The following is a 26,390-nucleotide window of genomic DNA, read 5'->3' as shown; positions in this document are numbered from 1 at the left end:
TGGTAGGTTGATGCCTGAGGATGCGCTTCTCACAGTGCTCCGTCTGGGCTGCTCTCGGGGGGCGGTGAGCCCTGAGTCATCGGCGGTTGGCCCCTAAGCTTAGGCTTTGGATCCACCTAAGCCTTGCTGGGCCTTAGGGGGATCGAACGGGCTCTCTTAGCTTCCATTAGGGACTCTTCCGACAAAGCAGACCACAGAATGTCAGGTTCTGGACGAAGTTGACATCACCGATATCCACTCTCCGGTGGCTAGTAGGCCTAGTGTACCAAACATTGGATTACGGTGAGCTATGGTACGATTTACCAATTCCTATGAGATTGTCATGCTAACCTAAGCCAGGCAAGAGTAAACATCCTGAATTCATAAGTAGCAAGTATTGTCTTCTGCGTTACCGTTAAACGCAGCCAAGACCACTATGGTAGATCCCAGACTTGCCACTTTTAGATAGTGAGCTCGTGCTCGTATCCGGGCTGGGCTCCACAGTTTAACCAAACCCACCGCACTTTCGATCGCCGTTGACTACCGTCCATAAAGTTTCCATTGTGACTACCCATCGAAATCGAGTCTCTCCATCGAGGTTTCTCCCCTCCCCTCCACTCGCAAGAACCTCCTTCTGGCTTGCAGTATGTAGAGCTTTACCCGTGTTTCCTGTTCTCCGGCCATCGACGCTTCACCATATCAACCTCCTCCTAGATCCTGGCATGCAACTCTTCCCATGTCCCATTTAGGAATACACGATGAGAGATTCCGAGCGCTTGGTTTTCGCAAAGAGTCTCAACCATCTGTGCCTGCGGCCATGCTCCTTGACTCGAAGTGAAAATGGCCGTCGGGGTTGGCGGGTGCATCAGCTGGTGAATGCGTCCTCTTGGTTTTAACACGCTCAAGTAATGCTTCCACCACTCACGAATCATCATATTACCGAATTTAGCTGTGGTGAGATGCTCTTCCTTCTTTCAGAAGAATTTGGGTCACCGAGGATGGCAAATATTACCCGCAAATGCCACAGAAACTTCGGGGACTGTACAGCCATGTTCTTGCAAACAACTCCCAAGGGAAATTCCGTGTGACCATCTACGCCATGTCTCTGAAGAATGCTTTTGTACAGGGGCTTGCGAGCCTGATACTGTGCTGTATATCATGGATGTAAGGATGGATACCGGAGTGGCTGCCGGGTCGATTTCCGCCTGTATTTGTATACCAAATGGGCTTTGAGGCTGCCTAACAAAGGGTGCGATAGAGGTTGAGTGCCGCCAAGTTGTCCCACAGGCAGAGGGTACTGCTGAGCTTTAGGTCAAGCATCAAAGGGCGCGACAGGCGCGACAGGCCAACCGCAGTGCTGAGCATATACTGACCAACATTCTTCATAAAGCTTGTTCTGGTGAATGCTAGGCCTTTGACTGCAGCGATCGAATCTACTATCTGGCCAATGTTGATGGTTCCAATAGCCTTGTCATTTACCTTAGGGCTCGATTCGTCATTCTTGGTAACGGCAGGATTTTCTTCTTCCTTTGGGAGTTTTGCCTTTTTGGCGAGGATATTAGGCCCAGAATTGCTGTTCATCCTGTTGCTGGGCACCTCCAACTCTTACTTTGTTTGTGGCTTAGGCTGTTTGACTGTAACTATTCAGATATATTAGCACTTCTTTCTTGGCCTCAATAGGCTATTTAGTACCATTGCAGAGCCAATTGGTTTTGGGGCTATATTGGACTTGGGGGTCCGAGTCTTCTTCTTTTCAGTCATTGTGAGAATGCGTTCTAACGTGCAAGATCCACGGCAGTTCTTCGAGGTCTCGTTAATTGGAATCGAATATGCAGATAACTGACGTACTGTTGCTGCGTTACTCCCAACCTCTAATATCATAGCTGGACACTTACTTATGCTGGCACTGTCTCAGTAGGGCACACTTTATCGTAAAGTTTGATTAATTAAAGTGTCTTCCAAAGAAAAGCCCTCAAGAGATATGTTTACATCAAAGGAAGAGAGAATAGCGAGGTAGATGCGCACGGAGTAGATTAGGGCGTTTATATATTACTACACGAGTCTCAAGTGAATATAGGATAGATCTACTTCATAGAATAGGGAATCTCATTACTACCATCAAGTCTTGCTTGATTAAGGCGTACTTAAGTCTAGAACTTTTACTGTGCTAGAATAATTATATTGATTCTATGCTTTTCCACTCAACATACCTCTCTAGTTGTGTCATCACTAATTGTCAGATAAATTCTGGCCTCAGGCATCGACGTTTTTTCCTCCTGTTCAGATTTCGAGTTATATATCAGACGAGGTAGCTGATAAATTGGCGTCAAGAGTAATCTAATATTGCATACTATATTTCTGTGGCTTGTGATGATTAATACAGCAAGTCTTGGATGACAAAGTGTGAGAGCAAGTAAAATCAATCGCGATGGACAATCCTTGGAGAGACCAATGGTCGGCCAGGACGACCTCGTCCAGCGCCTCGACGTCAACCGGACATGGACGTCGCTAGGTAGCTGTGGAGACTGCAGACGCTCTTAGTGACCTCTTAGTGACCGGACTTAAGAGGGGTACAGGGCTACAGGCAGATTGATAAGCCCTGAGAGAGCCGTGGATGACACCCTTAAGGCCTGAATGTGATTTAGTGATTAGTCAAAGGAGTCCGGACTTCATTCGGACATGTGAATGGCTGGTTACTGGTTACTGGTTCAGGTTCTCAACCATTGCCTCGCCCAAGTATCCCGGCTGGTACTTCATCCTATTTGCCTCTGCAAAACCTTCTTAAACTCTTCCCTGTCCTCTGCACCTTATCTTTGAGAAAAAGGACACCACTCCCTTTTTCCTTCAGTTATCCCCAATGGATCGCATAGAGCCTGTGGGCGGCTCTTCCGATCCCTCTGAGGACCTTCACCCGCCTTCTTGCAACGATCCGATACCTGAGGGGACAACGTCATATCTCCGACCACGCGCCCCATCAGTACGCTCGCGCCGTCCAAGTATCCGCATCCAACGCCCACCATCAATCAATAGCCTCAATTTACAGGCGCAGCTAAATGCGGACAACGGTAATACCCTGAGTGTGAACTCTGAGGACGCATTCAATTCTCGAAGAAATTCTCATATCTTAGGGCCCGACGCTACCAGAGCCGTTCCGAATGATGGGACGCCGAAGGATGGAACTCGTGGTGGTGGCGATGGAGATGATGGCGATGCTGTCTGGCAGGGTCKCCGGCGTAGCAACTCCGAGCCTCGTCCAGGTCGTTGGTCGGCGTCCAACTCTTTCGTTCCTCCGCTGTCGACGACAGGAGATCAGACGAACGTGATGCCCATGTATTCTTTGAAGGAGGAGCCGTCAAGTCCTCACAGTCCAATTGGCGAGCTTCCTTCTTCCCAGCCTTTTTCGACAGTGCACCTTGAGCCTCCTCCATCGGTAATTCCAAGAAGAGGAAGCCGGAATATCTTGCGTCGGACCAGCGGAGTAGCTCTCAATCGATTCTCGCGGAATCGCGCGTCAACCGTCAATGGCGCTGTTCCTGTCACGCCGCCTCCAAATCCAAATGTCAATGAATATCACCCTCACATGGTAGATGTGCTGGACGTTATCGGTGAGTACTTGTAAACGAGGCTTTATATGTGACGAGCTGCTGATCAAGGTATAATCTACACTCTGCAGACCCCGAAGTAGCCGCTTTATCAACTCTCACCAACGTCCAAAATTCTCTTTTTATTCCGAATCTAGGTGGTTGGATCAACCGCATGCCCACATATACCCTCTCGCCGCCGAGCCCTCGCGATGAGTCAAGTACAGAGACTGAGGGGGATGAAACAACAGAGACGGACACGAAGCAGACCCGTCCGGCTAAAGCCACCCGCCTCTCTTCTGTGCTAGACGAGGGCCCTGAGCGCCAATTCGCTGTTCTTCCTGAACAAATGACGTTGGAAGGATGGACAAAGGGAGAGTTGGAGGAGTTGAACGATCGGGTCAGACATATGTTACATTCCCGACGTTCTGCCTTCAAGCGGTCCATGGTTGGATTTGGCAAATACATATCGAAACGTAAGTCGTCGTCTGTCGTGCATGTTTCGCTGCCCTTGTGGTTCGTGGCTGATAGCAGTTTTGTCGACAGCGCTAGGGTTTTTGGTTACTCTATACGCAACTCTCATCACCCTTTTTGGTCTTGCATGGGTGCTTTTCCTTATTGGTATGGCCTGCTCCTAAGACTTTACCGAATCCTGACGCTAACATACAAAAAGGCTGGATCAATGTCGGGGGAAAGCAACTCTACGTCATTAATGTCATCGACAACGTCCTCGTGGCTTTATTCGCGATCATGGGCGACGGCCTGGCCCCCTTCCGAGCCATCGACACCTACCACATGATCTTCATTGCGCGCTACACCTTTCTAACCTGGAAGATCCGTAAGAAGCGCGCACTCCCGGCGCTCAAGGACAAGAACGACCTCCCCGAGGGCCGCGAAGTAGACGTCGACGTTGAGCTCGGCGACAACCCCAAGGATGAAGAGCACGAGTTCTCCGTGCTCAGCCCCACCCAACAGCGCAAACTCATGCACCACCAAGAGAAATTCGCTAAATCCCATACGTTCTACAAGCCTCACGAAACATACACCCACCACGCCTTCCCACTGCGCCTCCTCATCGCCATCGTCGTTCTACTGGACTGCCACTCTCTCTTCCAGATCGCCCTCGGCGCCTGCACATGGGGCATCAGCTACCACGTGCGCCCCTTCGCCCTCACAACCGTCATCCTCTGCTGCTCCATCACCTGCAACATCATGGGCGGCGTCCTGATCATGCTCGGCGACCGCCGCACCCGCAAGAAGGACGTCGTCGAGCGCCTCTTCCGCCAACAGCTCACGGAGGAAGCCGCGAAGAAAATGCAGAAGAACAAACGCAAGGAGGAGATGCGCAAATCAATCGAGCTGAGGAAGTCACTGGATCAGTCGCGTATGTCGATCGACCGAAGCCCGTTGAAGGTTACATCATAGCCTTGACAACATCATCCTCCTTCTCTTTCCCCTATCTGCTACATTATGAAGACTACGAATATACCCAATCGCTCGGGTCATCGGTGCTCGCTATCACCATGTACTATATCCACCTGTGCGATCACCTATTCACCGCATCTAATCTTACATCCACATTATACATGTGCATTATAATTACGACTGTGATTTATGGCATCTTGGAGTCGATTCCGTTCATGTCCTGTCTGCGTGCTTGAGAGCGTTGGTATCTAGTTCTGTTTGCTTAACAACTTGCTAGCGATTTTGTTGTCTAGATTCAGGGCCGTCTAGAGCATCTGTTTCCGAATCTTGATGTGATTGCTCCAACATCATAAGCCTCCATGTCTCCGTAGCATGATCTGATATTACGGACCCACCAGCTGTAGTGACCTCGGATTGTACCTTGACAAAAGATGTTTTGCATTCTATGCACTGAGCGAAGTAGAAATCGTCCTATACAACCCAAGAGAGGGTCCGAGAACAAGAGAGAAAAAAGGAAAGCGAGAGATGTATAGACATGCAGTTGGCGCTTATTTACAAGATATTCAAATGCCAAAAAAAAAAAAAAGGAAACCTATGGAGGCTCAAGCAAACTGTACAAGAGATATGAGCAAGGAGACTGGCTTGGGAAAAAGCGAGACTGGACTTCACGCCACTAGCTGATCGCTGTCGAACATGGAGTTAGAAATGAAGAGGAAAGGTAAGTCATTTCGAAGAGCAAATGACCCGCTTAACAAGGTTATGGAGGTACGAAGATTGAAGGAAAACGAATTCAAGCGAGGGACACGCCAAGTCTCGGCTGATCGTCAGCCAAGAAGGCGGATGTGGGAGTTGATAGTTGTGTGAAAAACGGCTGTGATCCAATCCATGGGTATTCACAGTTCTCGATGTAGCGCCTCATCGTCGGTGGTCTTTTGCGAGTTTCGTCTGCTCAAGATCTCTTCGAGGACGTCGAGCCGCTCGCGAGTAGTCCTGATAGCGTGGTTCATCTCGTGATCAGACATCCTCTCATTGCGCAGCTTGTCCTGCAGCTGAAGGGAACCTTGGCGTAGCTGGGAATCGGTGGGTCGGCTAGCTGCCGGAAAGGTCATTCCCTCCATGCCAACTCGATCCTCCAGCCAGCTCCAGAGTTCACTCTCCTCCCTTCGCCACATCTCTTCATAAGCAGCTAGCCGCTGAGGTAAGGAATAACCAGGACATCCTATATCATGCGACACCCGCGAGGTTTGAGAAGGGCTTCGGAAGAAGACAATGAAAAGCAAAATGCCAATAACCAGAACAGCAACATTGCCATTCAACACCGGTTTGAGGATATCCACAACAGGTCCAAGCAGCCCATGGACCGGCTCCAGAACACCCCAAGACTTGGCCTGCGACACATCCGCATCCTGAGCTGCGTTAGAGACCACAGTGGCTGCCTCTTCGGCCCCCGTATCGGTCTTTCTACGTTTGCCATTTTTACCGCCTGCTTTAGTAGCGCCTGCGCCACGAGCACGGGGAGCAACAGCGGCTTTGAGTGCACCGACAAGCTCGTTGCCGAATGTGGTCTGGCCATCAATGGCACCCTTTTCGATAGGACCTAGATGTTCTTAGCGTTAGTCCACGTTTATCAAGCTGCGAAAACAGATGTTACCTTTCAACCAACTCTTGCCCGACCACTCGATCGTGCAAGTCATAAAAAAACGTGTTTGATTGCCCGGTGCCCATGTGAACAAATATTTGGTCTTGGTGCAAAATACATTCCCGCTAGGCACATCGGGAGTCTGTGTCGAAAGGGTGACGAGAACAGCCTTCTCTAGGTCCAGAAAATCCAAGGTTTCAGTGCTGATGCACTTGGTCTGCTTGGGACCAATGGAGCCATTGAGCGGTTTGATGTATGAATACTTCCTGGTGTTGCTTTCGTTTGTAAGGCCTTTCTTGTCACTCTCGAACTGGAGTTCGCCCGACTTCTGGTTTTCAACAAGAAACTTGGGAATGAACGAGCCGGATGCCGGTCCAAAGACATAAGAATACACTTTACCGAGAGGAGCTGGGATGATCTCGTCTTTGATGACTTTGTCATACTGGCCGTTGGGCTCGGTATACTCCGTTGGCGGGTGAGTCGCCGGGCCCGGGAAGTCAGCATCTGCATCCCCACCTGGACTCGGTTTGCCAGACTTGGACTCTCCGTTGGAGTTGGGCACCGCAGTCGGCACTGTACCATTGCCATTCTGAAGCAAACCGGAGGCTTGCCGACTGAGTCCTTTCGTAGGAAGTGAGCGCTCGCTGCCGTTAGCACTGGCGCCCCCTGGTCCGAAGACGCTTTCAGCGTTGTCGCCCTCCTCATCCTCGTCATAGATCTCGTCTTCCTCGTCAACATCGCTCTCGACTTCGCTCTCGCCAGCCTTTTCGGTTTTGTCACCGGTACCGGTCTCAACCCTGGTTCCGTTGACGGAGCTCTTGAGGGCCGGGTGGTTGATCTTCCAGATGTTCACCATCAGGTCATAGGTGGACTCTCGGCTGAGTAGACTTCGGAATGTATGACGAGCGTGCAATGTCTGGATGGCTATTGCATTGGGAAACACCATCGCGGTTGACTCCTTCTCTATGGCGACGATTTCATCGAAACTGATGACGAGAGTGGTAACCCAGCCAAGGATATTGCTGGAGAAGCAAATGTGCCCTTCGGAGATGTAGATACGCCCCGCCAGGATGATCTCTCTCTGCAAGGCGCAGCTGTAATCTTCAATGAGGTAGTCATCCTCGGGAACACTACGGAACAGTTGATGGAAATCCCGGTTTCTCTTCTTGCTCGCCACAGCGAATCCGGTCAGGCGAGGCACACTGGCATTGGCACCCGGTACCCCCAGAGCAATGGCGCTAGCCCCAACCAGTCCCACCGTTGATGCAGTCGCACCAGAAGAGCCTCGATGACGCCTCTGAGCCAGTCGACTTCGCACGCTTCCGCTTCGATGAGGCCGAGTGCCACTTTCGCCCTCGAATATGCTACCGCTAGGTGTGGTCTGATCACCTCCGCCATCCGCGCGTGAAAGGGAGTTGGTTGATTGCAACTCCAGGCCCTCCTCCGCCTGATGCGCTGACGATTGTTCAGACGTTTTTTCATAAGCCATGTAGACCGCACGCGCAGCGTGTTGATCCTCAAGTCTTGCTGCCTCTTCATCTTTCTGGTATGCGGCACGTTTCTCGGGTGCCCTATCAGGCTTCGTGATCACAACGCCATCGGGAGTCGAAATAGAACCACCAGAAGGCGCATCAATGTCAAGATGGCTAAAATTTAAGTCCCCAGACCCCAGCGTATCGATGGCAGATGGTTTCCTCTTCGCGGCTGGCCTCTCATTCTCTTTCGAGCCTTCCGCTGTGCCGTTGGATTCTGATTCGTCAGAGGCTGCGGGTTCAGCTTGGGCCACTGTTCGCGCCTTGGCTTGTGGATTGAGGCTGCTACTCAGAGTCGACGCCGCATTCTGAGCGGCGGAAAAGACGGAGGAGAAGAAACCAGTTTGCTGGTTGCTGGACGGAGACCTGGAAGTTGCTTTAGGTTCTTCGGCGGTAGGGGTCAACGCGGATATAGAGTTTGAGAGTTTACTAGGCTTGTGCGACGCAGAGGATGCAGACCGCACGCGTCGGTGCGAGATCATGTTTCCAGACGTGCTTACAATGACGCCTGACGATAAGTCCTTTGACTTGACGGACTCTGGAGACTCTGTGATGTCAGGAGAGGAGAATAATTTAGGGAATTCTGAGCGACCATTAGTCGGAGTGGGAGGGGTCACGGTGGTTTGAGGTGCAGGATGCGCAGTATGTGGCGGCGTTCTCGGCGGGTTAGGTCCATCAGGAATCCGCAGAGGCTTGTCCTCCTTGACATCCGTCCGAATTGGTGTGGGTACAGGCGGGGGCTCGATGGACATGGTCTGGCTGCGCTTCGACGAGAGGCTGCTTCTTCTGCTTAACAGGCCGCCGCTCTTCTTGCTCTCGCCCGAGGTAGAAGATGCTCGTTCGCGACTGGAATCCTTCTTGTTTGAATTTGAGCTAAACGGATTTTTCAGCCGCCTGCCCGGCGACACGCTGCGCTTCTTACTGCTGCGCTCCTCTGGGATACTCAACATATGGCCCGATGAGGTAGCGGGTCTGGAGAGTTCTCCTTCCAGGAAGGACTCCGAGCCAGTTGCACTGGGCCCACTGACGGCGGATTCGGCGTCTGCCTGCGCCTCATCGGTGTCATTCGGGTCCACAGAGGTAGTCTTGATTAACGGTGAGGAGGATGTGTAGAAGCCGGTATGGGAATTTCGAGTAGTGAGAGGAGGAGTCCTTCAGAGGTAACAGGAGAGTGTTAGTAATTAAATGCTGCTCCTGAATGGTAGAGGAGCTTCGCGTCAAGGCTTACCGATCAGGTTCAGAATCGTCAGTTAGAATATTGATGACTTCGCCCGGCGGGTTCAGATTATCATTCGCCGACGAGGACTCGCCGCGAGACTCATTTGATCGACTCTCCTGTAGGTTGTGGTCATTCTCCGAGACTAGCGACAGTTCCTCCGTTTGCTTCTGCTCCTTCTCCTTCTTTCGCTTCCGCCGAGCATTCAGTAGCTTGGAGAACCCGCTGGAACCAGCCTTTGCGGTTTCGGCTACTTCGCCTGCTTGTGATTTAGGTCTATCAGAACCGGATGAGATTGATGTGCGCCCATTGCTGCGGCCGGAGCTCCACATGGTGTCTAAGTCGGCGGGAGTGGTCCAGGTTCGATTGGATTTACTGAAACCTTGTGGTTCAGTCTGGGGAACCGGAGGAGGCTCCGGGATTGTGGGTTCCTCCATGAGGAATATAGCGGAGTGCGGAAAAGGGAAGGTAACGAGGGGACGGATCGAGGAGCCGACGCAGAATGTGAGTAATGTTTACTCAAGTCCAATCGATGATCCGAAGGAAATCTTTGCGTCGGTTTTTTAGTGTGGCAGAATTGAAGTACAGAATTCTTGCCTAAGCGTCCATCAAGGACCGGTGGCTGGAATTCAGGCTGTACAATTATAGGGAAGAGTGGGAAGAAACAGCATGGGGGGGAGCGGTTGTGGACGACCGCATTCCAAGCAGCATGGTTTCACAACAAATGGGAGTGAATGTGCTGGTCCTTCCTTTCTTAAAATCGAGGGATCAGAACTTGTAGATATAGAAGTAAAAATGAATCAAAAAAGAACGAAAGTCAGCGAGGACACGATGGAGAACAAGCTGAGGAGGGCCACAGGAAAATGACGACGACCACGGACAGGTTACCTCCGCAGCAAGAAAGCTCCCGCCCGTATTTGTATTACCGCCTCCCTATGAGACTGTGGACACCCAGCATGTAACGACGGTTGCCGAACGGTATTACCCGTTCGTGATTCACCCTAGACCCGGCCCACGCTTATTTTTGGATTGGGAGTGGAGTCCGTGGCTTTCTTTATGGTACATATTTTTGGCATCGATATTCTAGATCAGTCATCTACGGTCAACAGGGGCACGAGTACAGACTAGACAAGTTACATAGTAAATGGTAGTACTTTCAAATTCCTCCCGTTCCTGAAGTGTGCTAGATGTGATTGTCCGGATCAGGAGCTTCATTGCAAAAGGTAGAGGTAATGGTAATGTCACGGTTTCATTTGATGCCTTAGGCGTTCATCACAATGGCGGTCTGCGTATGGCGTCACGACCTCTTATCAAAGTTATCTCTTCCTGCACTTCCTCTCGTCTCACTGAGCTGCTTTTGACAACTGCATGCAGATCATTAGGTACAATCGGCATTCATTCAGCAGCCATGGAGACTGCACCGCTCACCTTGGTATGTGCTGGTCACTATGTTCCGCAGTACTTCCTCCTACTAACCCCACCGAATTAGGCTCATACCCACGCCCGGAACGCCGTCCTAGAGACGCGCAAAGCCAATCCTGTGGCAGCGAGCGAGGAACACGACTTGGCTGCTGGCGAATTTGCGACAGCTGCCCAAAACATTTCCGACCGTGAGGTACATTTGTATTGCTGAAATTCAACATTCAGTCAAGATCTAACGCGGTATTCATCATCTGTCTCGCAGGCCTTGCGTACTCTCCAGCTGCTCGAGCAGCATCATAAGAAGCTCGCTCAAATCCTTCGTTTTCAACATGAGAATCCAGTCAGTACTACATCCGCTGCCACTGCGCAGACCGGAACTGGGGAATCGGAAACGATGAAGTTAGCGCAGACCTCGCCAGAGCAAGCACAGCAGCAGCCACCTAGATTGGTTGGCAACACTCGGTTACCGGCTAGAGAGCCCTCCTCCATTGTCAGTAATCTGGCCTCTGCACGAGGAATACCGTCCCACCCCCGCCGTGCCTCTCCCGTTTCCCCCACTGTATCCTCGCAACAGGCAGGGGCGAGGATGACCGAGGGTCCCAGCAAGCTGAAGACCGGAGAGTCACGACTACGAGGAGCGCAAGCCCACAATTTAAGGGACCGTCCGAGCGGCGTAGCTGCATCAAAACAACCCTGGTCCCCGCCAGTCGCCAGTCCTACCGAAATCACATCTCAGCAATTTGTGCCGCCGGAAGCGGTCGAACCAGGTCGGCAGAAGACCAAGGCAACACCCTCCGAGGAGCCCTTCCAACGCTTCTACTCGACTTTTGAAGGCCTCATCTCTAGGATTTCTGCACCTCTAGCATTTGCCGGTCTCCCGCTCGGATCAGAGACATCCACGCAGTCCGAGTCCGCAAGACGCAAATCATCCGCCGACACCAAAGTTGATCGCCATCAAGCAACCTCTGACCGAGTCGGCCAGTTCATCGAGCCAGACGTCAGCAAGATCTTCTCCCGCGCCGCCCTCCGCGCGATCCGCGACTCAAACGGCAATGCAGCAGGGAACACCGCAGAATCGTTCTACGTCGTGCCTACCACAGGGGGCACAGTCTCGTACGCCGGCATCCTCACCCGAGCCGAGAAGGAAGCCCGGCGCAACAGCATCGATGAGGCGGACGATGACTTTGTCGATGCGCGCGAAACTCCCGCATCGCCTGAGCTACGCCAGAGTCTGACGGGCTCACGCGGCCGGGCGAGTCGCGCCGCGGACAAACTCACTAGCCTGCACAACCCCAAAACGATGGAGGAGCTGCAGATGGAAAATCAGGCGCTCAAGCATCTATCCGATACCCTCTCCAAACGGCTGCACATGTGGGAAGTCAACGCGCAGTCATCCTCCATGGCTCTACAGCAGTCCCTGAAAGCAATGCACCACCACAACGGCCCGTGGCCCGACCATCCTTACGGTACTCAGGGCTCCTCCGCCGCTGTGTCTCCCTCCGCTGCAATGGACTCGGACCAGCGTATCAAGGAACTGGAAGAGCGCATGCGCCGCCACGAAAAGGAGCTGGAGCGCGTCCGCCGTGAGAACGAGAAACTACGGGACGTCCTGGGCCGCTACCGAGAACGATGGGAGAAATTGAAGGAAGGAGCGAAGACTAGACGGGCGGAGGGTAGAGCTGCTGCCGGCCCTTCGTCTACGGCGGACACGGTCAGGAGTAGTGACAAGCCCGGAGCTACTCCTAATCCCGACGCCAGTACCCAGGAGCAGGCTGAGAGCGCCAAGTCAAAATCGGATGGAGACACGGAGAATGAAAGTATAGGGCCAGAGGCGAAAGCGGATTCCTCTGATAGCTAGCTGGGCCGGTGGCCACGCCATGTTGGTTGCAGGTTGTTCTCAGACAAAGGACCCTACTCTAGGCGATATCCCCCAGAGTCTTCAAAATATGTTACAGTCGAAGCTTCACCATTGAACACAAGATTGGCCATATATCAATAGCAACGACGAATTGTCATGATAACATATTCCTATGCCAAAGCACAGGCTCCATGGATAAGTCCATAGATACTACAGCCTATCAGGCATACGCCAATCTACCAAATGCCAGTGTCACACCTCTGGACGTGTTGACAAATAATTTATAAATCAACTATATGCACCTGCCCAAAGCCACAACAGCATCCACTCTACTGCACATAGAACGTAGCATTGCCCCTGATATCCGCGGAGCTGCTTCCCACCAAGGCAGTGAACGCACCCGGCTCAACAACATACTTCATCGCCGAGTTCCACAGCCCCAGATTCTGCACCTTGATCTGGATCTTGACGGTCTTGGTCTTCTTCGCAGGGATGACCACCTTCTCGAACCCCTTGAGCTGGCGGTTCGGCACAACAACAGACGCAATCTCATCCTGGATGTACACCTGCACGACCTCCGTCCCGTCCATGCTCGCGTGGGTGTTTGTCACGTCTACGCTGACGGTGATGGTATCCGAGGCGGTGACGTTGGGCTTGTCGACGCTGACCGGTCCATACTTGAAGGTCGAGTAGCTCTTGCCGTAGCCGAAGGGGTACCAGGGGAGCGGGCTGCCGAAGACGTACTGGTGGCCGAAGACGAGGGTGCCGTTGGGCAGCTCGTAGCCGGAGTCGCCGATGGAGCGGGCCGAGTTGAGGTAGTCGTAGTAGATGGGGAGGTCGCCGACATAGGACGGGAAGCTGACGGAGAGCTTGCCGGAGGGGTTGTAGTCGCCGAAGAGGACGTCGGCGAGGGCGTTGCCGCCTTCCTCGGAGGGGTAGAACTGCTGGACCAGAGCGGCGGTCGAGTTGGATAGCCAGGTCTCCGTCACGGGCTTGCCGCTGCTGAGGACGACGATGGTGGGGACGCCGGTGGCGACGATGGCTTTGATGAGGGGGGCTTGGGCGCCAACGAGGGAGAGGTCGTTTACGTCGACGTGTTCGCCAGTCCTGCATAAAGGTTTTAGTTCGCGATGCAGCGAATTTGTTTGGAGAGAGCGGTGACTCACGTTGCGTTGAGCCCTTCCCACAGCTCCATCTGATCTCTCGACCAGGTGCCAACGACGACAATGGCCACGTCGGATTTCTTCGCTGCCTCCACGGCCTCGGCGAAGCCGGACTGGTCGTTGCTCCATCGCTCGCATCCCTTGGCGTAGTGGATGTTTGCCTTATTACCCACCGCGGCCTTGATGCCGTCCAGGGGAGTGACGCCCCGGTACTGGCTCTTGTAGACCACGTAGTCTCCATACTAACCGGTGTGAGCAACGGTTATTAATGGTAAGCTTTGCAAAGCGGCACTTACATTCATGAATCCATGGGCCATGGGTCCAATAACGGCAATGTCGCCGCTCTTCTTCAGAGGAAGAGTGTTGTTGTGGTTTTCCAGCAAAACAATGGACTCCTTGTCTAACTGTCTGGCAAGGTCGACAGCTTTCTTGCTGTGGATGAGCTTGTTCCATTGAGACTCGGGAGCAGCTGGATAGGGGTTTTCAAAGAGGCCCATCGCGAACTTCGCTCTCAGCACTCTCGAGACGGCGGTGTCGACAGTCTTGATATCAAGCTTGCCGGACTTGACCAGTTCAGGGATCTTCTGAAAGTTGCTTTGTATGTTGTCAGCAATCGAACGATCAAATCTTAGATAAGAACTTACAAGGAACCACCGCCCATCTCGGCGTCGTTGCCAGCGGGAAGAGCCTGGAGAGTGACGGCTTCCATGTCAATAGGGTTGCTTCTGCAGAGCTTGAACGCCGAGCACAATCTATCTGTGCCGCCGGCGTCACTCATGACAAAGTATTCGTAGCCCCATTCGCCTCTCAGGATCTCGGTCAGGGTATGGTAGTCCGCAACAGCAGGGATGCCGTCATATCTAAGCAAAGGTTGTCAGCAGCTTGTTATGGTCACTGTCAAGACACACTTACGAATGATAAGCACTCATGATACTCCATGCGCCAGCGTCAATGATCGCTCGCTTGAACGACGGGAACCAACTGTCTAGGTTAGTGCTTCATTCACATCCTGTTCCTTGGCCACTTACGTTGTGCGCAGGTATCTCTCGCCTCCCTGAACAGGAGCAGTGTTGATACCCTGTTCAGGCTGGCTGAATCCCATGAAGTGCTTGACCATCGAAGAGACATTGAGACTCTGGAGACCCGTGACGTAGCTATAGCCGATCTCTCCTGCAAGATATGGATCTTCGGAGAATGTTTCTTCGACCTAGGAGCGGGTACTTTAGTCCTCTGCATGATAAGGAGATTGATCGAATGGCCTACCCGACCATATCKCAGCTCGCGAGCCAGGTCCACGACAGGAGCAAAAAGCTGGGTGACACCAAGTGTACGAGCTTCCTGGGCCACGTATCTGGCCATCTCTTGGACTAGCTGTAATTCTGTGTTAGATGTGTCTCCGGCAACAATATGCAGTACACGTACCTCTCTGTTGAAGGAGCAGCCATACGCAATAGGCGAATTGAAGATTGTCGCGTTGCCAATCAAGAAACCATGAATACCTATAGACGATCGACTACCATCAGCATTTGACAAGAGTGGACCCTATAATCAGCCATACCCTCAGTCTGGACAAGCGCTGGAATTCCAAGTGTCGTGTTCTGCATGAGATAGTCCTGAGCTCTCTTGACATTGGTAGCAATCCAATCCCAAGCAACGGGAGAGCCAACTGGGAAACATTGTCAATGCTATCGTTCGCTTGAAGTCAGGACTCGATTTCTCTACCATAGAACGATCCCGCTTTCATCTTCATATTCTCGACAAGACCGGTGTAGTTGAATGCTCCGCTGGTAGAATTCATCCAATTGGTAATATCACCTACAACCAGCCCAATTAGCTTGTCAATGAACAGGGCTATTGACAACAAAAGGGATCAAATCATCCTCAACGAACCCTGCATCAATTGGGCCATCTTATCTTCGATCGTCATCCGGCCCAGAAGATCGCTCACTCGGTCTTCGACAGGCGCATTGGCATCTTTGTACAGCGGCGTCGAAGCAGCTTGTCCTGCAGACAAAGCCGACACAAGCTGCAAGAGCAGCAAGCTCTTGGAGAGGAAAGTTCCAACCATCTTATGCGAAGTGGACAGATGCAAACTGTCCCTGTAGAAACTGTAATTGCGAGATCTCTCCTCAGCGAGCCATGCAGGGGACAGAGACACAAGCAGAAAAAGAAAGAGACAATTGACCCACGAGGGAGGCACGCAGATTTATCTATTTACCACGCTGCTGCAGTCTGCGCTCTGCAGTCTCCGCAGTGCGCGCCATTGTCCAGTAACTACTCTCATCTCGGCATGTGGCTAGGCCAGGCTCGGAGCAGTAAAAAGGCAAAAATAAGAGACAATCGTAATAAAATGCCTCCATCGCCATGCAATCTAATGAACCGATTGTACCGATTGACAGAAAAGAGGCAAGCGTCCAAGCTATCGTGCTTTAGGTTGGAGGTTAGGACGAGTGCGGAGATGAGCCCGGCTCGAAAACACCATTAGGGCCTTAGGGGAGATGAGGAAGTCATATATTGGCGAATGAATACATCATCGTGGCACGGAGGAAAGATCCACACTCATGGAATCATCTTGGACAGCAATGGCAGCTCGGAAATGCTAAGGAACTAAGGGATGGAGTTGAGCCGATATCCCCGGAATTGCAGCAATGACAAGATGCGGAGAAGCATTCGGACGGCTAAATTCAAGGGAAAGTTTAGCAGGATGAATGCCTAGTGGCTGACTTAATTGTGCTTTTAGCAGGATTCAATCAAAGCGAGCGCGGAGACTGGAGAGGACTAAATGATCCATGCTGCGATCTAAGGGAATTAGGGTGCTGCAAGATGTGTATTTTCCACCTATGGAATCATTGGATGCAAGTCAACGCAGAAACCACAAGAGAAATCCTGCGCCTGTTAGCTGATCATTTCCCGCAATTGCCATGATTGTGGGTCATGGTCAAGGATCGCATTACGGTACCTCGTAAAGGAATCTGGGACTGAAAGCATGGGAGCCAGGGGAGAGGAGAATGGAAGTGCCACTGCTCTGGCTGGAAGAGATCCCCCTGAATTGTTGGAATGATATCCATTGGACATCAATTATTCCCAGGACTCGCACTGCAACAATGGCTCAAATGGTTATGTATATAATGGAGCCAAACCCGGCAATGCCATGTCCGAGTATAAAACTACTATTAAAAAACAGGAACCGTATATCTAATAAATATATAGACTCAGAATCAAACCGGCCAACCCCCCCCTTATTACAACAATAACAACAAATTATGTACCGGCGACTTGAATGAGCCTGCCGCCGTAGAGAAGAAAGTGCTCCGTTCAGGCCCTATGCCTGCGTATCTGCGCCACTTTGGCGACCGCCTTCTCCATCATGCGTCTCGGTGTTACTGCCATTCTCGCCTGCTTCGACTGCTGTCGTATTGTCCAACACCTTGTTGCTGCTGTTAGGCTTTCGTAGAGCTCCACCGAGCCATGCTAGACCTCCACTCCATGAATCACTAAAGCTGCGCAGTCGGGTCAGCGTGGTGATACTATTTCCGCTCTGATTGATGGACTGATCTTCTGAGTCTACAACCGGGATGGGGTTACCAACGGTCCCAGGAGCCGTCGGGAGATCCCCAGTAGAATGGAGTCGAGCAGTCGCACGTTGGAATGGAAGGTGATGGTCATTCTCAACACCCGTATCCACCTCATCTGAACGGTCTCTCAAGTCACTGTCCCGGTTGCGCATGTAGCCGTCGAAGACAGTTGTACTTAGCTGCTTTCTTCGAGCGGACCGCTTATGCGTTTTCCGGTCTTTCATGGGACTCGTTTCGCCACGGCGAAGTGATTCGGCAACGACCGCACTGAAACCTGCAGAAAGGGTAGGGAGAAGTGGGCCTGGAGAAAAATGCTTGGATATAGAATTGCGCAAGTTTCTTGCGGGAGGAGTCCGGGGAACGGTATCTGCTCGGCCAGCCGATCCGACGTGGTCGGGCTTGGATGGAGACGAGGGTCGGTGACCATGATCTTCAATGCCAGGGGCAGGTGGAAACTGCAAGAGGACTGTTGAATCACTGTTGGCACTTTCGGCCGGTTTCGGAGGAGTGGCTGGTCGGTGAAGCTGAGGTTCGGATTTGGAAGCCTGAACATGTTGTTCCAAGTGGTCGGCCCATGGGTTCGCCAACAGTAAGTTTGAGTGTGAGTGCAAAGAGGACGGACGCCCCGGAGATGGCTGTGTAAGAGATTCCGCGGTCAGGGAGCCAACAGGAGATGAAGGAGCAGCAGACAGAGCACCCTTAGGAGTGAGTTGGTCCTCATCAACGCCCTCAATCCCATGGCTCAGTAAAGATCCCGACGGGGACAGTATACCGTTCTCGCCAGGTACTGGTTGCTTTTGCCTGGGATTGTGTGTCCTGGCTTGATGCGCAGGAGGGGCAATGTCAACGCTGTCCTGATACCGCTCTCCTCCCAGAAGCCCAATCGCTTCTTCCTCGTCATCAATGGAGAAAGAAGATTCGTCATCTGCACGGACTCTGCCACTTGTGATAAAGTACACGCCTAGGAATGTCATAAGGCAGCCGCAGACAAACTTTGAGGCGCGCTCGGCGGTGTAGTTCTCAAAGTCGCGGTATAATACAGCACTTCCAATGATAACCGACAATGTGAAGAGCACGAATTGCGTTGGGATGACTTGGGTGGAATCGAAACGTTGCAAAGCCCGGTTGATGTACCGAATCTGCATCAGAGCGCTGAAAACTAGGACAAATACCAATAGATAGGTGATCGGAAAGGTAATAACATGCCAAAGCGTAAATGACAGCAGTGATGAGACGCCTTTTGTCGACAAAGCGGTATATCCACCTTGATATCTGAATGAGTACTTGGTTCACACAATCGGACAACGCTTCGATAATGACTAAGACTTACCAAACAGCGCGACTAGCCCGACATCTATAAGGATAGTTCGCGAGCCATACACGTGGCTCACCCACATGAGAGCGACTATCAAGCAGGCTGTCAGACCCAAGTATAGCTCGAATTCCCAGCGCGTGATCATGACCCATATATCATGTGGACCGATTTTCTCTTCAGATGAACTGGCACTGAGCACGACCACCACAGCGCCAGCGATTGCAATGAGGACCCCCCAGGCATCGCGTTGCCGAAACTTCTCCTTGAGCATTATTGGAGCAATAACGCAGTTTGATATCAACGCGACGACGCCTAGCGGGGACACAATCGATGCAGGAGCAAACCCGTATGCCATGAAGTTACCGATCTCGCCGAGAGACATGAGCACAATGCCCGCCCACCAGTAGGGCGACCGGAGGTATGATTTGCGCCGGCCATGGCGCGAATCCTTATCCCCAGGACGAATGGTCTGGTCTGATAGAAAGGACTCGCGTAGGCGACCGCGCGAGCCAGATTCTCCATCCGAGTACTCGTCGCTCCTCCTTAGAAAGTCCTCGGGTAATTCTGGGCCGGAATCCGGCGACTCGTCTCGATAACGAGGAAACGGGCCTCTCTCTCGTCCAAGTTCTCTGCCATCTTCCTCATCTACGGTAGCTCCGTAGGCACCTGCTGCATTCCGGCCCGAGTTGGCCCGTTTCCATTGTAGCTCCCTTTGGAGCTTGCTCTGCTCCCACTCCCTCTCGATCCGGATGTGAGCGTAACGTTGAATATTGAGCGCCAGAGATATGAGTACGTTCCCCACCAATGCAGTCACAATACCAATCAGAGACGACCATTCATGTATATGTCCTCCATTGTGACCGCCAGTATTCGAATCAGAGCCCGACGTCGACGCGGGTAGATGTCGAAACGATGAAGAGGCGGATGCGGCGGCAGTCGGAGTAGGGGCGAAAGAAGCGACAAGAACCGTAAGCAGGCCTGCTGCTAAGGGCTCCTCTTGAAAGGAAGCCATTCAAATGTAAAAAAGAAGACGACCAGGCAGGGGGAAAGAGACGGGTTGAGGAGCTTCGAGAGCTCCGCTGACACACGTTAATCCGTTATCAGCGGGGCCAAAATGTTCAATATGATTCAGAACACGGAGGCTTGAAGACTGAGGATGAGAACTCAATGGGTGTACTCAAGGCGCTGAAAGAAACCGATCAGATGAAATGATGCTCGAGTTCAACCGTAAACAATCGCTCATGCTGGTGAAAAATGGCGCATTCTGTTCCGTGACTTTACTAAGCTCCAAAGCTTTATATCTGCACTTCCCAAGACAAACGAGACTCTGGCAACAATAAAAGAGGAACGGTCGGCCAGCAACGGACAGAAAGGGGTGGTCTTGCTGTCGTTCAAGAGCAACGTAGAACGACCGGGATGTTCGGAGGATCGACTGGGCGCGGATTTAGAATTGCGAGAGTACGAACGATCGCTCGGACGATCTAATCAACAAAGCAGCGGATGAGAACAGACTCAAGCGCAGCATCGTGAGTAGTAACAAAGCTAAGGCAGACAGGTCGGCGAGAGCTCATAGCCTTTTGCAGTAGTGTAGTGAGAGAAAGCGACTATCGAAGTGCCATTTCCGCCTAGAGGATCGTTATTGGTCGGACCTCCACAACAGCCTGGAAAGCCATCAGTGGACGCCCCTCCCGTCCAACGTCATCGAGCATTAAATTTCCCACCAGCAGACAACTCCCTCTACTTGAGTCTACCATACGTAATATGCATAACAATTCTGATGGATGCATACGGATGAGGGTATCTCTGATTATTGATGCTAGTCCATCGATGATAATTTCGGATCTGATTACACTAAACAGACAAACCGTGGCCCCCGCAACGCCATCCATCTTGCATATATATACATTAGCGTTCGAAAAGACGCCAACCCAAGCTACAGGAGAATGCAAAATGCCAGGAAATCAGGAACGTAGAAAGGTTTTGAGGCGATCCTTTCACCGCTTGGCCCTCTTCTTATCGGGTTCTTGCTCTTCCTCGTCATCGCTGAGCTCTCGGAATATCGGTACTGGCTGTGTTTCTTTCCATGCCTTGGTGAAAATCGGGTCCTTCTCGGCTTTCTCAGCGTACTTCAGCAACGCCTCGCGAGGGTCTTCGTCTCGCATGGAACTAAGAGGAATATTTTCGCGGATATGCCGTTCATCCGGCTGCGATTTTGCGAAAGGAGTAGTTGCCGGCATGTGTGGTCGTCGCGGGTCCCTGGAACGACCCGAAGCCGTGAGCCCGACGGTTGGATGGCGGGCAGACCAGGTAGCCGAGCTGTAGTGAGGGACTCCGTTCGATCCGACCACAACGGAGTCGCCCGAGATACCAGCAGACAGGTCCATGGTAAGTGACGGGTCATCGTCGATATGGCGACGTTTAGGTGCTTTGGACATGACCAAGGCAGCTCCCTTGGTTGACATAGTGGGATTGTAGAGAACATGTGTCTCGGCGTTGGCGGAACCAGTAATGATCTGATTGAGCTTTTCATGCCAGAGAACAGTGATGAGAGGCGACCCAGGTGTGACTGGCGTGACAAGCTCGGGTTTCAGGGTAGCTGGGTTCAGGATGTGTAGATGACCAGTCTCGGAGCCCGTAATGACATTGGCGGACGTAGGTGAGAAGACAATGTTGGAAGACGGATAACGAACTGAACTCGACGGATGCGAGACCGTGGTGATCGGTTGTTTGAATTTTCGTGTGTCCCAAAGCTTGATGGTATCGTCCCCTCCCTTGGTGATCACTAGTCTTCCGTCGGAGCTGATGTCCAGTCCACTCGTCCATGTATCACGAGTATGCGCATCTCTGATCTCCCCACTAGGCCTAGTGAACGGTCCATTCCCGCCCCACATCAGCAAGCTTCCATCGAGGGCAGCAGCGACAAGAATATTAGGACCGCCCTGTTTGGGAGATCCCCATGCGACGGCAGTCATCTTGCTCCGACCAGCGGATCCAGCCACCCTAGACTTGTGTACAATGACTTCCTTTTGCGATCGCCCGACGTTTGCGTCCCAGATGCGCACTGTGCTGTCCGTTCCTACGGTGACACACAAGTTATGATCAGTCGGAGACCAAGCGCCACTAGTCACTTCCGCTACATGGCCTTTGGTATTATGAAGGTCCCTCAGGTACATGTCGCCCTTCACGAATTCGGTTAGGGTATCGCCGTCGCGGTCCAGAATCCGAGGTTGCGGCGTTGCCGAAACAACCATGACATGGCTTGGGGAAAGAGGATTGAATGCGACATAGTGCACCGGGTGTGTTTCTTGGGCGGCGGATTGCTTCTTAGCAGTCGGATCGACGGATTTGAATGCGCGCACAGTGGACGGTGTCATAGATGCAAAGTCATGAAGCTTGAGTGTGCAGTCAGTCGAGCCGGTAATCAATCGCGCTCCTGACGGATCCACCGTCATGGTCGTCACTGCGCGCTCATGCGTCTTGATAAGAAGCTCGTGAGAGACTGGGAATTCATCCTCCTCCTCACTGTCCTCATCGTCGTCATCATCGGAATCATCGTCTGAATCGTCTCTTCGATCGTGTCCTTTTGTGTCATCTTCGGCTTCAGCGTCTTCGACTGCTGGTTTGGTGTCAATATCTTCTTTTATATCGCCGTCTGGTTTAGCTGAAAGTTCCGACCGCTTGGTGCGGTTGATCTGAGCATTCACATCGAGCTGCTTTTGTTGCTTGCCGAAGCTACTAGGAAAAAATTTCTTGAATGCTTCTTCATCGAACCCGTCCATTATGATCAAGAAATCTCGTTAAGGTGCTTGTTCGAAGCTAATCGGAAAATGACTTGATGATGCCAATAATGTTTCAACTGGTTCCGTTTGCCACTTTTGCAATGTTTGCGGCGTTTGTATCCACAGCGAATACTATGATATCGACTTATCAATTAATCCAAAACTATGAAGCGGTATAAAAACATCACCATAGAGATTGGCAGCTCGGTTCACTGGTAGAATACATCATTGAAAGGGTCTTAAAGAGAAGCCATCTTGCTCAATCTACGTAGACACAAGGCACCTATCGTCCATATTCCCGCCTTACAAATACAGGCCCTCCACAGGACCCTGATCCTGCTTAGTCTTCATGATCCGTTCCCTAGCGGCACGGAAATCATCCATCTGTACCCTCATACGGCGCTCTCTCAGCGCCATCAGACCGGCCTCTGTGCAAATAGCTCTGATATCTGCACCAGAAAGATCGTCTTTCTGGTTGATAAATTCGTCGAGGTCAACGTCATCTCCGAGGGACATCTTGGACGTGTGCAGGGTGAAGATCTTCTTCTTGGTATTTTCTGCGGGTTGTCAGTCAGTGAACTACAGCAAGACCCTTAGCACGGCACTCACGGTCTGGGTTTTCGAAGAGAATCTTTCGGTCAATACGGCCAGGACGAATCAAGGCAGGATCCAGAGTCTCAATCTTGTTTGTGGCCATAATAACCTTAACATCACCACGGTCATCGAAACCATCCAGTTGGTTGAGAAGCTCCAACATAGTACGCTGGATTTCTCGTTCACCGCCAGATGTAGAGTCGTAACGCTTGGTACCGATGGCATCAATTTCATCGATGAAGACAATCGAGGGCGCATGCTCGGCAGCAACCTGAAAAATCTGTCGCACCAACCGAGGACCATCTCCCAGATACTTCTGGATCAGCTCACTTCCGACAATTCGAAGGAAAGTGGCGCTGGTCTGGTTTGCGACAGCCTTGGCAAGCAAGGTTTTGCCGGTACCAGGAGCACCGTAGAGAATGACACCCTTTGGCGGCTTGATACCCATCTCTTCGTACAGTTCCGGGTGGAGCAAGGGTAACTCGACGGACTCTCGGACTTCTTGAATCTGCGACTCGAGACCACCAATATCTGCATACGACTCGGTTGGTGCCTTGTCGAGTTTCATGACTGAGACCAGGGGATCGGACTCTTCCGTCAGCACACCAACGACAGATACAGACTTGTGATGCAGAAGGATGCTGGCGCCCGGCTCCAGCAGATCCTTGTCAACGAAGGACATGATAGAAACGTAGTACTCCGGGCCGGTAGCACTCGAGACAATCGCATGGTCATCGTCAATCAGCTCTTCCAGGTTGCCAACCCCCATGGGGCTGCCTCTCATGTCATCCACGCGGCTCCTTTCGTCCGCATTTCTGTCCATGATATCCAGGTCGCCTCGGCTCACAGAGTCCTGCGTTGCCTGAGCTTTGGCCTTGCGCAGACGCTCCATATTCTCCACATATTCCTCTTCGAGCAACAGGTGGTCATGGACTCGCTGCATTCGAAGATATCGCAATTTACATCGTGACGTAGGGAAAATGTCGGGAAGTTTTGAGGCAGTGCTAGGGCCTGCAGCCTTGCGCTTCTTCCGCCCAATCCTGGTTGTAGGTGGTGGTGGTGGTTCGTACTTAGGCTTCTCCTTCTGGAGACGTAGGCTTTGTCAGCTACTGGACTTGCGGCGTCCGAAGGCGTGTAAAAGACATCGACTCACCTTCTTGTCCTTGTCATCTCTCCCATCCCCACCAGGGCCTCCACCGATGTTTGACTGCTGGTTACCCTGTTTCAAGGCATGTTAGTCTGGCTCGAACGGGCAAGGCAACCAAGGCACTAATGACGAAAGCGCTCTGATATACGTACCATGTTCCCAGAGTCTGTGCAGATAAGAGTTAAAAAGTGGTACCAGAATTAATTAGGCCCCTGACGAAAATAACCTTGATACCGCAGGAGTTGTTGAGGGAGGTGGTTGATGATAAAGGGTGGATGAAGGCGTGAAGGTAGTGAGTGAGTGAAGCTTCCGCTGGAGAAACAGACGGAGAGCTCTCAGGTAAGCTGTTGTCGCCATCTGGTCCGGTCTTCGCGGCCAACATCTTTACACGTGACATGCCGCCTTATATTTTGCCTAAGGCATCTAAGTTACGTAGAGCACTACTACCAATCTGGGTAAGAAGATCCACGGTTGACAGCCTTGCAGCCTGACGCTTTTTACTGGCGAATGATAGTGGAATTCAAGCGTCACCAGGGCGGCTGCGGGCAAGTAAATATACCTAGCCTCTTAAGGTAGACCTACCTACCTTAGTATCTAGAACACTCTGTAGTCAGGTAGCTTAAGGTAGGTAGCTTTCTGCCTTACACACAGCACAATATAGTATAAGCCCTTTTGCATTTTTGAATCATCCTTCTTAGAGCTTCAGCTTGAAGCTAGCGTGCGGCAAATAGCGTTCATATAGCTGCCCTGTTGAGCTATTCTGTGAGTATCCAAACTACTCCTCACCTGCCTCATCGTCCCCTCATCCATCTTTCCTCGAGCTCCAGTCCTCGAAAGAAAGCGAGGCTCAATATGTCTTCATCTATTAATACCAACAAGCATGTTGACTTTTTTCCCTGGCTCGTCTCCTCCCACCTTCTCCCCGCTCGCCTTCACACTTCGGATTGACACATAAAATAACTGATCGCTCTTGCTGATAAGTACCAAGTTGTTCCATAGTCAGCGACTCAGTACACTATCCTTCGGATCAAATTCGGTTCATCTAACCACATCATCTACTCCTAAGCGTGATTCATCGCTTACGTGTCCGTGACTCGGTCGATCATTCCGCTTAACTTATGGCTTCGAATCGAACGCGGCGTATCGCAAAGGAGATTGCGGATATTCGGGCGGATACTCAGTCGCAAATTACTGCCGAACCGGTGGAAGGAGATGATGATATAACACATCTGCGTGGCACGTTTCCGGGGCCCCCGGGTACACCGTATGAAGGTGGTACGTATGAAGTTGATATCAAAATACCCAACGACTACCCATTTCGGCCGCCTGTCATGAAGTTCGTGACCAAGGTCTGGCATCCTAATGTCAGCAGCCAAACTGTGAGTATCGTCAACATCCAGCCGTCTGCCTGGTCAGGACATGATCTCTAATGTTCGTATAGGGCGCTATCTGTCTCGATACGCTGTCATCGGCATGGTCGCCGGTTCTGACCATCAAATCCGCACTCTTATCCTTGCAGTCCTTACTCAGCACTCCTGAGCCCAAAGATCCGCAGGATGCAGAGGTAGCCACCATGCTACTGCGAAGACCGAAGGAGTTCGAGCGTGTCGCCCGGGAATGGGCCGTCATCCACGCCGGGGCTCCCCGAAAACACGCTGGGGAGGGTAGTGGAGGAGCAACGGACGAAACTCTCCGCCAAGAGGAACTCAGGACCAAGGCGGAGCAAGAAAGGGAAGATCTTTCCAAGTACGTAACAACGCATTGCCACTTGTCATCGCATCTAGAGAATCGTATCTCATATATGTCAATAGATACGACGGATATAACAAAGACCTGATCGATCGATTCTGCAGCATGGGCTTCGATGTGGATCGAGTGGTCGCAGCGTTCAAATTTTACGGCATTGATAGAATGAATGGAGAGGACTATGAATTGGATGAAGCTTATATGGGTGATATTACCGCACGGCTCCTGGGTGAGCCGTAAGTGAGGACGTGACGACTCTTTGGTCTATTTGTGAGCAACGACAGCGGATGAAACTGATCGAATGCATGGTGCCTGGCGAACGCTCTGTTTTCAAGACATTCCAAGCTATTCTTATGGAGATTGTTTATGGTTGGGAGCAACAACTGCCTTATGTCATGCGTCCATAAACTATTCTTCTA

The 26,390-nt window shown here is 51.8% G+C and overlaps 9 protein-coding genes across 9 annotated transcripts; 3 read left to right on the top strand and 6 right to left on the bottom strand.

Moving 5' to 3' along the window:
* Positions 1-1,218: 1,218 nt before the first annotated feature.
* Positions 1,219-1,560, bottom strand: Asppvi_004494 (uncharacterized protein; the record flags this gene model as incomplete). The annotated part of the gene is made up of 1 exon (XM_043300445.1): positions 1,219-1,560. The coding sequence occupies one exon, from the start codon at positions 1,558-1,560 to the stop codon at positions 1,219-1,221; it is 342 nt and encodes a 113-aa protein (XP_043156380.1).
* A 1,276-nt stretch (positions 1,561-2,836) lies between these two features.
* On the top strand, positions 2,837-4,985 carry Asppvi_004493 (DUF2985 domain-containing protein; the record flags this gene model as incomplete). Its single annotated transcript, XM_043300444.1, has 4 exons — positions 2,837-3,584; positions 3,653-4,036; positions 4,107-4,181; positions 4,234-4,985. 4 exons carry the CDS (start codon positions 2,837-2,839, stop codon positions 4,983-4,985), a joined length of 1,959 nt encoding a protein of 652 aa, XP_043156379.1.
* Positions 4,986-5,878: 893 nt separating this feature from the next.
* On the bottom strand, positions 5,879-9,809 carry Asppvi_004492 (uncharacterized protein; the record flags this gene model as incomplete). Its single annotated transcript, XM_043300443.1, has 3 exons — positions 5,879-6,582; positions 6,637-9,308; positions 9,385-9,809. 3 exons carry the CDS (start codon positions 9,807-9,809, stop codon positions 5,879-5,881), a joined length of 3,801 nt encoding a protein of 1,266 aa, XP_043156378.1.
* A 971-nt stretch (positions 9,810-10,780) lies between these two features.
* Asppvi_004491 (uncharacterized protein) lies at positions 10,781-12,652 on the top strand (the record flags this gene model as incomplete). The annotated part of the gene is made up of 3 exons (XM_043300442.1): positions 10,781-10,804; positions 10,862-10,987; positions 11,057-12,652. 3 exons carry the CDS (start codon positions 10,781-10,783, stop codon positions 12,650-12,652), a joined length of 1,746 nt encoding a protein of 581 aa, XP_043156377.1.
* Positions 12,653-12,981: 329 nt separating this feature from the next.
* Positions 12,982-15,883, bottom strand: Asppvi_004490 (putative beta-glucosidase; the record flags this gene model as incomplete). Its single annotated transcript, XM_043300441.1, has 11 exons — positions 12,982-13,759; positions 13,819-14,057; positions 14,112-14,409; positions 14,460-14,675; positions 14,728-14,796; positions 14,844-15,022; positions 15,079-15,186; positions 15,238-15,314; positions 15,374-15,481; positions 15,538-15,630; positions 15,706-15,883. The coding sequence occupies 11 exons, from the start codon at positions 15,881-15,883 to the stop codon at positions 12,982-12,984; spliced, it is 2,343 nt and encodes a 780-aa protein (XP_043156376.1).
* A 1,254-nt stretch (positions 15,884-17,137) lies between these two features.
* Positions 17,138-19,717, bottom strand: Asppvi_004489 (DUF803 domain membrane protein; the record flags this gene model as incomplete). Its single annotated transcript, XM_043300440.1, has 2 exons — positions 17,138-18,654; positions 18,721-19,717. 2 exons carry the CDS (start codon positions 19,715-19,717, stop codon positions 17,138-17,140), a joined length of 2,514 nt encoding a protein of 837 aa, XP_043156375.1.
* Positions 19,718-20,699: 982 nt separating this feature from the next.
* Positions 20,700-22,484, bottom strand: Asppvi_004488 (WD40 repeat domain-containing protein; the record flags this gene model as incomplete). Its single annotated transcript, XM_043300439.1, has 1 exon — positions 20,700-22,484. One exon carries the CDS (start codon positions 22,482-22,484, stop codon positions 20,700-20,702), a length of 1,785 nt encoding a protein of 594 aa, XP_043156374.1.
* Positions 22,485-22,787: 303 nt separating this feature from the next.
* On the bottom strand, positions 22,788-24,607 carry Asppvi_004487 (proteasome regulatory particle base subunit RPT2; the record flags this gene model as incomplete). Its single annotated transcript, XM_043300438.1, has 4 exons — positions 22,788-23,041; positions 23,094-24,162; positions 24,232-24,297; positions 24,452-24,607. The coding sequence occupies 4 exons, from the start codon at positions 24,605-24,607 to the stop codon at positions 22,788-22,790; spliced, it is 1,545 nt and encodes a 514-aa protein (XP_043156373.1).
* Positions 24,608-25,343: 736 nt separating this feature from the next.
* Positions 25,344-26,211, top strand: Asppvi_004486 (E2 ubiquitin-conjugating protein UBC1; the record flags this gene model as incomplete). The annotated part of the gene is made up of 3 exons (XM_043300437.1): positions 25,344-25,604; positions 25,667-25,971; positions 26,037-26,211. 3 exons carry the CDS (start codon positions 25,344-25,346, stop codon positions 26,209-26,211), a joined length of 741 nt encoding a protein of 246 aa, XP_043156372.1.
* Between the last annotated feature and the right edge of the window lie 179 nt (positions 26,212-26,390).

Source organism: Aspergillus pseudoviridinutans (genome assembly GCF_018340605.1).
Source record: "Aspergillus pseudoviridinutans IFM 55266 DNA, scaffold_3, whole genome shotgun sequence".
In the NCBI taxonomy this organism is placed as follows: domain Eukaryota; kingdom Fungi; phylum Ascomycota; class Eurotiomycetes; order Eurotiales; family Aspergillaceae; genus Aspergillus; species Aspergillus pseudoviridinutans.
Note: the sequence above shows the minus strand (reverse complement) of the source record. Positions and strands in the feature narration are given on the sequence as shown.